Source organism: Paralichthys olivaceus, chromosome 16, assembly GCF_024713975.1.
Source record: "Paralichthys olivaceus isolate ysfri-2021 chromosome 16, ASM2471397v2, whole genome shotgun sequence".
Lineage (NCBI taxonomy): Eukaryota > Metazoa > Chordata > Actinopteri > Pleuronectiformes > Paralichthyidae > Paralichthys > Paralichthys olivaceus.
Genome location: NC_091108.1, coordinates 2514467 through 2524244, shown reverse-complemented (window position 1 = coordinate 2524244; position 9778 = coordinate 2514467). Strand labels below are relative to the sequence as shown.

Here is a 9778-nt window from a genome sequence, read left to right as displayed (position 1 = left end):
ATGAATTTAAGGACTCAGCTCTTCATATACAGTTTTTAATATTTGGTTTTTAGTTGCCATAGGTCAACTTTTTACTTAATTTTACAGTATTTTTCTGAAATTGTGTTCTGTGTCTTCCTATGTATTGTATGAAATATACATTTCCATCAGTACCTGCATTAGACAATAAAGTTTAGAGTCTTGTATCTTGAACCACTTGGGTTGAGAAGAGAAAAAAGAAAGACAATAAAAGACGATGAGCAAAATAAAACATGCCGGATGATTTCAAGGCCAGAAAAACATCTATGAAACTGTACAGATCAAGTATTTAGTATTTGTACAGCCCATATTCACAGATCACACTTTGTCTCACAAGGTTTAACGAGGTGCGACATCGTCAGTTCCCCAGCAAGAGCAAAGAAAAACGACCTAAAGAATCTCTACTAACAGACGAGAAGAAAGTAGAAACCCCAGAGAGAGAGACACGTGTGAGGGAAACTCTCCCAGGACGGACTCCAGGGAGACGGATGCTGGGAAATATTTGTGTCTGCTCTGGGTTTGCAAAGTAAACAGACCTGAGCGTCGGTATAACAGCTCTGAGAACTGTCAGACTACAAATGAGCTGTTACGTAACCAGAACAGTGGCTGCTCTGTATGTACAGCAGGTATGAGGAGCACACACACACACACACACGGAAATGAATACACACAAGTACACAGACACACAAATGTAATTCACGTACACTTCTCCTATGTCATCTCAGGACAGTTCATTGTTGTGTCCAGGTTCTTGAGGATTCCTTGAGATACAAGTGAACTTTTCCTTTAGTTTCACATCTGCATGAATTATACTGTGAACATCCCGACCAGATGTTTGTAACTACGTGTTTGTCAGCAGGTGATGTCAATCTAACTTCTCTCTCTCTCTCTCTCTCTCTCTCTCTCTCTCTCTCTCTCTCTCTCTCTCTCTCCTCTAGTTCCACCCTTCAGTCCAAAATGTCACCACACAGGACATTTCATGAGCTGTTGAAACTTTCGTCACGTCCTGTGCCTCTCCTCCGGCACCACCCTCGCACCAGAGGGAAACATTTTCAGACCTGAAGGCCTGAACGATCAGCTGCTGAATGTGGGGGGGGGGGGGGGGGGGGGGGGGGGGTCAAGTCCAGAGTAATGGTAGTGGAAGTGTTTATTGTGTTTTAAGTGCCTGCTATGGGAGATGTCTGGTATGCTGCCACACACACACACACACACACACACACACACACACACACACACTCCTGCAAATAGTGTCTGAGTGAAGATAATTAAAAGCCAGGTGTCCAACCCAACATCTGGTTTCTATTTACAACCCTGAATTACGTTGCTGTTTTCCTGTTGCATGTGTGTGTACGTGTGTGTGCATGTATGTGTGTACGTGTGTGTGCATGTATGTGTGTGTGTGTGTGTGTGTGTGTTGGGGGAGGGGGGGTTCCACTCTAATGTTAAAGTTTTCATTTGGAGCTGAGTATTATTTTGAAAAAGTGCACAAAGAGGTGTTTTGTTTTCATCATGGATTAAGTTGCGGGTATCATCGGTCTCGTGCAGAGTTATTGCGTCAGCACCAAACTCAACACGACCACGTTGTGCGAGGTGGGGTCTGTCGGTGCGTTCAGGTACCGTCGGAAAAACATCCTGCAGGTAATGCTCATCAGTGGTCAGAGACTAAATGAAGATTAAACATTAAAACAAAACTGAAAAGAAATTAATTAAAAACTGAAATACTCCTTTAAAGGTTATAACAGAACATAAAGGAGAATAATGCAGCAAGAATAATACTTCAAAACATCTATAATCTGTTGTTTCATCCCAATGTATATATTCTCCACTCCGCAATAATCACTGTGAATTTTTCCAGTATCTTTGTATATTGTTTAAATTTCTCTATATATTGTTTTTTATTCTTCATTTTGAATTCGTATTCTTATTTTTATATTTTTTTTCTTCTTTAAATAAAGTCGATCTTATCTTATCTTATAACAAGATAAGACAATTGCTCCTTTACATGTTAGGCTTTTAAACAAACATACTCAAACAGTATAAAAACTATTTTCTATTTCTTAAAGAGGACGAAATGAATCAGATGCCTTCCTGGCCATATTGTGTGATTGATGGAAGATAAAAAGAAGACGTGCTGGACTAGAGTTGGACTAAACTTAAAGTAAACTTTTAAAGTATAAATATAAATGGAATATAACTAATATATACAGTGAAAACAGACTATTTCACTGTATATATTCCCAACATGTGAGACTATATATATATATAAATATACAGTGACATGGATTGCATTGAATGAATATTGCAGTGAATTAAAAATATAAATATAAAGTGTCGCCTAATCGGAGTAACACTAGAAAGAGGATAAAAGAAGTACACAGAAAACTAACAGAGCAGTGGCACTAAGTAGATACTAGTTAATAATAATAGTGTTTTCAAAGTAATACTCCTTATTCTATACTTTAAGCTGTAGATCTCCTGTTTGTGGAAAAACTCCCTCATTATCACTTAGTCATAAATTTCATCCGTGCATCTTGTTTTAGAATTAGTTCCCGAACGCATCATTTGTTACTGGCACCACCGACGCGCGGAAACGCACGAGCCACTCCTGCGCATCAGCCAATGGGCGCCGGCGCTGCGCCGTGACGCACCGGAGGAGGATGTGGCCGCCGTTAACGTCGAGGGTGGGGGATGTAGGGAACGTGAACCGGGGACCAGTTCGTCAGGTTCCATCAGGACCCGGGTGACAGAACACGGATCAACCTGCGGAACTCCATCTGCATCGCGTCTCCATCATGTCCTCCACGTGAGTTACAATCCGACCCACTAGAATAATCTGATGTGCACATGAAGGAAATCTTATTTCTAACATTCGCTGTGATGCGTCCTCACCGGAGTCCTCACCGGAGGAGTCCTCACCGGAGTCCTCACCGGAGGAGTCCTCACCGGAGTCCTCACCGGAGTCCACGGGCTCATTTCAAATCGGAAACCGCACGTTTACTCTGAAAACCGTGTTTGAATGCTTTAATTGTCTGAAACGTTTCCTTCGCATCACGTCGCACAATTAAACTATTCATTGAAAGAAGCGCGCTCCCGCGTAGAGGCTGCGCACGACATATGTATGTGTCGGTGTGGGGCACGCGCAAGAGGAAGAATTTTTATTTATCGCGTTAACGCAATAATGAAATTTAAAAGAGCGCGCAACTCCAAACCCCTGATGGCGACACGGAAAAACCCCAGTTGGCACCAAATGCGCTCCGGCGTCACGTCTCCTTTCCACCCCCCCACCACCCACCCACGTGCACGCACACACACACACACACACAGGAAGGAGGATCATTCTGAGTAAAGTCTGACACTTGTCCCACCAGACAGCTCTGCAGACCCCGCGTCATCACCACGTCACTCGTTTCACTCCAACTCATTTTCTTTACTTTGACTTTGACAGAGAAAAGTTTTCCACCAGATCCGGATGCTTCCAGCTTCTTCAGTTCTGCTCTGATGTTCACTTCACGTCCCTCTGCACTGAAAACAAGACAGAATGTGATGATGACAGTGAAAGTAGAATCCACTCGAGTCAAACCAACAGATTTAAAAATGGAACAGGTGAAAAGAACTCAAAGAAAGTTCTGATGAGAGTTTTGTCTTAAGAAGGGACTGAAAAGACTAAACTGTCCCCAGAGGATAAGATAATCTTCTATTAGTCCCACTTGAGTCACAAACGAGTCGAGACACGTAAACGTGGAAAGTAAAGTAATATGTGTGACGCTAACATCATATAACAGGATCGAACATGTGCGATATTGAAGTTGCAGAAACGGACAGAAAATAAATAATAACAATAGAAACAAACATAAAAGTTAAATGTGCAGTTGTGATTGGAGACAACAGATAAGGAATAACTCTGATGTGTGTATTTGTCCTTGTGAGAACCTGATTTAAAAGGCTGCTCACTTCAGGTAGAACTCACTGGGTTAGCCGCTATCATGTATTTTCAAAAATAGATTAGATTTAACACCAAGTAATCTGACAATTAATACAAATTTTAATAAACTAATACTTGGGTCTATAAAATTTCAGGAAAAAAAAACAGTGAATATCTTCAAATATCTTGTTTGACTGGATAAAATGTATTAAATTTAAATTAGAGTATCTGCGTTTATATTTACTGATATCTGATGACATGAAAACTTGTATTTTGATTGTATAACAAAGCAGAATATTTACACTTTACATAACAAATATGTTTTTTTTTTCTCAATTCAAGATCTAGATATTTGGTTGTATTTGTGTTTTTCATTTTATTTGTAGTTATTTACCGTAAACTGTCAAATACAAACCGGATTAACTGACACGTTATGGTGCACGTGACGCTGAGGAGGAATAAGAACAGCACAGAAATACCGAACAATCTCTCCACATGTCGTCTAATGAATCAAATATCGTCAGCACCAGCCTTAAAAATCCAACATCCGGCAGCACCGGGGTGAGAATCTCACTTCAGTTTAGTTTCAAAAAGTTTTTGTTTCTGCAGTTTCGGTGTTTTTAGTTGTTTAAAATCTGTGGTAATTGAAACTGATTGCTCCAGATAACATTGAACGAGATCTGTGTGTGAAACTAATGAATGGTAATGACATGTGATACGAGCGTATTTTCTACAACACTCTTTTGTACGTGGGGCCTGGAACTGGATTCATCTTATTCCAGCTGCAGCTCTTATGACTGCTCCTTTATTAGCCGAGTAATCGCAGCCATCACTTTGCAACTTCGTGGTTAAGCTGAAAATTATCAGTATGCAAAGTGCAAAGTTGGCGTGCTGCACTGCAATAGATCCAGTGAAACCTCGTAACTCCACACACATGCACACATCGGGATAGAATGTGTGATTACTTGTGTGCGTTTGTGTAAATATTAGTTAGTAAAAGTTAGAAAGAACATGATAATAACTTTGGGATGAGCTGAAACGCAGCCTCTGATCCAGGTGTTTGAAAAAAAAAAAAAAAGGCTTGATCCCACTGATCTTTGTTTTCCTGCCTCTCTCTCTCTCTCTCTCTCTCTCTCTCTCTCTCTCTCTCTCTCTCTCTCTCTCTCTCTCAGCGACAGCTTTAAGGAGTGCAGGGCCACAGCGGATTGGCTGATGTCCAAAACACAAGTGCGGCCGACTGTGGGAATCGTGTGCGGCTCAGGTCTGGGGGGGCTGGCCGAGATGCTCAAGGACCCGCAGGTCTTCAAGTACAGCGACATTCCCAATTTCCCACGGAGCACAGGTACACACACCCTGAAGCTGTCTGGGTAAACACAGCTGTTAATCTGTGTGTGTGTTCCTGTTGTCTTAACAGTGTGTGTGTGTGTGTGTGTGTTGCAGTGCATGGTCATGCTGGACAGCTGGTGTTTGGGACTCTGAAAGGGAAACCGTGTGTTTGCATGCAGGGTAGATTCCACCTGTACGAGGGCTACCCCATCCAGAAGGTGAGTTTAAAATCTGCACCGGTCCATAAACTCCAAATCTGGTGTTACCGGGGGACCGGCAGGAAAAGTAGAGCGTCTCTGGAAGATGTGCAGACTTCAGTGCTTGTATGTCAGAAAGCGGTTTAACTCTGCAGCAGGATATTTAAAATCCTCAGTTCCCTTTATATCATAATTATTAACAATATAAATATTCCCCCTTTCATCATAATGGTATAAATCTAAGGTTTTGAGACAGTGACCTTGAGAAAACTGGTACAATGAAGATAAAGTAACTGTTCCTGCTGCGGAAAACATCTAAAACTAACTTTTCAAAAACTCACACGTTTGTCTTTCAAGGTTTAGAAACAATCGTGCTCACAAAATAAAACACAAACTTCCTGTAAAACCTGGAATAATAATAAAAAACGATCTGCACGGCGAGAAGCAAGTGAGAGGTTGTTTGTGTGAGCTGGTGTCTGGACTCAGTTATCAGGCTTTGAGATATCAGCGTGTTCCAACTCCTTCAGTCAGAATCCACTTGTTCATTCTTGTCCGCTCAAAAAAATTTGAAAACAACCTGAGGCTGCAAATATGGAAATTATCTTCCTGCCTCGATTGCTCTTGCGCCAGTGGACGTTTTATATTCTCAGCTTGAGGCTCGATTAAAAAAACAGGAATGTTCCCTCCAGAGATGCTTCGTAATTCTACCGTGTCCTAATCTAGTCTCCACTTCAGAGCGTCGGTGTGTTTGAACTGCAAGACTTTCAGCGTTTAAATACATAGTGATGTTCATGATCATGGGAATCGATCACGTTTGAGATGTGAGGTATCGATATCTTACCTGCCGCTCTCCAGATCACTCTGCCCATGCGCGTCTTCAAGCTGATGGGCGTGGAGACGATGATCATGACCAACGCAGCCGGAGGCCTCAACCAGGACTACAAGGTGGGAGACGTCATGATCCTCAAGGACCACATCAACATGCCGGGTTTCGCCGGAGTCAACCCTCTGACCGGACCCAACGATGACAGGTGGGTGGAGGGGTAAACGCAGGGAGGCGTGTTTCATGACGGCACGTATCGCTGCAGCTGTTTATCTTTGAAGCTGATGTTTGACAGAATGATTGGATGGAATGAATGATCAGAGAAGTAAGTATTCGCTGTGTAATTTGGATTTTGCCACCGCGGAAAAGCTCGACGGCAGAAGACCATCGTGAAGTGAAACAGAGGCTCCTCAGTCTTTCAGCACGATAAAGAAAACAGGATTTTCAAACGTTTTATAAATTCTGCCTGAAGGTTTCATCCACTCAGGAAGAAAAAGAGCTGTCTTCATTTGAATCCCCCCCCCCTCTGGAGATAGAACCAAGTTTTATTTTTCTTACAATTTCAAGCAAACCGTTGCTTCACTCAGCTGTACCACCCCATCCCCCACCCCCACCCCCCCTGCATTTTTGCAGGCTCCTACACTGAACTGCAACTCCGTGGCCCGGACACATCCGATGCTGGTGTCAACAACGGTGTCTGTTGTTCACAGAGGCGGCGGTTTAGAGACACTTTGAAACAAGAATCAGAACGAGACTGTTTCATTTCTAAAGACAAACCGACCGTGAACTTCAGGAGCAGCCTGACGTGACACATCTCCTCATGTTTGTGAGGTCATGAGTGCTGTTGTGAAACTTTGTGTTTTCACCCTGCTTGTGTCATCTGGGAAAATTTCCGTCTCACTGCTGTGTAGATTCTGACCTTTGACTGAGCTTGATTCACCATCTTCTTCTTCCCCCCCCACCCTCAGGTTTGGCGTTCGTTTCCCCTGCATGTCTGACGCCTACGACCGGGAGCTGCGACAGTTGGCGCGCGACGTGGCGACGGAGCTGGGCTTCGAAGACATATTGAAGGAGGGAGTGTACTGCGTCCTCGGAGGCCCGTCCTTCGAGACCATCGCCGAGTGCCGCATGCTGCACAGTCTGGGCGCCGACGCTGTGGGTGAGTCGTTAAATCTCTTGAGACAAACACAGATGAGCGGTCAGGGACGCCGATCACTCCCAGGCCTCTTGACTCAGATCTTTTCCCTTGAACTAAACCTGAACCCTTAAGCAAATGATGATCAGTCTCCAAAATCATCCTCATTCAATACGTTTATAGGTCATGAGGTAATTATACAAGCTCACATACACACAGAAGGAAGTGAGTCACAGGGCGAGCCTTTCAAAAAGCAAGTGGACGATGACCTATAAAGTCCTAAAACACCAGCAATGGTCATATACTGAAATCTCTGTCGTCTCACCCTCTCTCTCTGCAGGGATGAGCACCGTTCACGAGGTCATCGTCGCCCGCCACGCCGGGATGCGCTGCTTCGCCCTGTCGCTGATCAGTAACCGGTCGGTGATGGATTACGACAGCCAGGAGAAGGCCAACCACGAAGAGGTGCTGGAGACGGGCCAGAAGAGGGCCAAGCAGCTGGAGACGCTGGTCAGCACCATGGTGGCTCGGCTGGAGCACAACAACAACAGCTTCTGAGCGCGTGACTGGAACCAAGGCGGCTGGTCCCAGATCAGCTCTCCTGCTTCATCTCAGCGAGAAGATTCTCCCAATGTTAGAACGCTACATAATCTCCGCAGAGCTTCATAACCGAGCTTCATAAAAAAAAAAAAACCTACTTTGAGAACAGTTTCCACTCCCTGCATCAAGTCTTAAGATCATAAACCTGGTTCTCTTTTTTTAAATACATTCCGTTTATTATTCATTATTATTATTATTCTTATCATTTTGAGGTGTTTCAGATGTTGTGCAGATAAATCCTAACTTATTCCTACTGAGACACATTGCACTAGACTCAGCCAACTGTAGTGTTTCAGTGAAACATGTGATTTTAATGTGAACTTTCTAATGTAAAATATTTATTTATTTTACATTCCCTGACATGTTAACCACCGTCAAGAAAACAGCAATATTCCAGTTTTAATGTAGAGAAACCAACTCATCACTGCATATCTTCATCGTGGCTGAAAGAAGGGGGTAAAATATTCTAAGATATTTAAACTAAATGTATTTAAGCCGTGTCTTTATGTCGTTTTGATGATTTATATCGAGTGTTTGATGGACACACAGTTGAAGAAAGGGATGACTTCCTGTGTGGAGCAGTTACCAAAGTGTGTAGATTGAATTCAAAGCTGCACTTCTCCTCACTGTAAACTAACTGTGCTTTCTTTTCAGAGGTACTTAACTGAAGACTGTACGAACTGTGGATCTACTTTTTCAATTAAAAAAAAAAAAAAAAAAAGACTCAGCATGAAAACAGTGTTGTCTTTGTGAGCTACGTTCAGAACGGAAAAGGTCGTGCTGTGTTTTTAGCTGTGGGATGTATGAGACCTTTCGAACACACGTGGTCTCGAGACACAATTCAGAAAAGGACAAACGCAGTCTCGGATCATATCGTGTAAAGTACACTGTGAGTTATTTTCTGTAAAATGAGTAGTTGATAAAACGAATGAAGTGAATTAATTAGGATCTTGATGTTTCTGTGTCAAATCTGATTGTAACAACAACATTATTCTAACTTGCATCTTTTAAATATATGTATTTGTTAATTAAATTATCCAAAACTATGCTGCACAAAAGCAGAGGAATCCAAAACACAGGCGGCGAGTGCAGCTGTTCCTCTGGGAAACAGACCAGCATCATGACGGTTGGCATTTTTACTGTCAGTTTGACCTTCACAGCGTCCGCAGCTGTCCGTTCTCTCCGCTCTCCGCTTCTTTCCCCTCACTCTCTCCACTACGCTGCCTGCTCCCACTTCCTTATCCTAAATATACCCACGCTGCCACTTGTGCCCTTCCTCCTCCTCTGAAAAGAAAAGAGGAGAGGAAAACATTTTCCATGACGCTCAGGGGTTCTGTGTTTATGGCCTTACAAGGTTGTGGGGAATTTATGACCTGTCTCTCTTTGCCTGCAGCGAATGATTCATTTACGGTGGCGGAGGGAAGCTGTGGGTGAGGCAGAGGCACGGTAATGGCCTGCTCCTCTTCTGGTTTTATTTATGGCTGCACAGAACCTCCTGGATGCGCTGATGGGTAATTAGTTTGCTTCATACATGAGATAGTGGGTGGAGAACTCAACTTCATGAAATATTCCCTGTGAAATCGAGGAAAATGTTCATTCCAAAATGTCCAGGTTGCACTCCCCTGCTCCTCAATGTAAACAGGACCTGGCTTCAGCTCCCCCTCCGACCCTCGAGATGGTAAACTGTACAGATAATGGACGAGTGGCTTCATCCATTAAAAGCTCAATAACATAAACGGACTGAGTGGACACTCCTC

General features: G+C 43.2%; 1 protein-coding gene across 1 annotated transcript; it reads left to right on the top strand.

Annotated features, from left to right (window-relative positions):
• Positions 1–1123: 1123 nt before the first annotated feature.
• LOC109641198 (purine nucleoside phosphorylase-like) lies at positions 1124–8506 on the top strand. The gene is made up of 8 exons (XM_069510938.1): positions 1124–1202; positions 1564–1656; positions 2559–2821; positions 5113–5282; positions 5381–5484; positions 6319–6494; positions 7255–7445; positions 7762–8506. Exons 3-8 carry the CDS (start codon positions 2811–2813, stop codon positions 7977–7979), a joined length of 870 nt encoding a protein of 289 aa, XP_069367039.1. The 5' UTR covers positions 1124–1202; positions 1564–1656; positions 2559–2810; the 3' UTR covers positions 7980–8506.
• The last annotated feature ends 1272 nt before the right edge of the window (positions 8507–9778 follow it).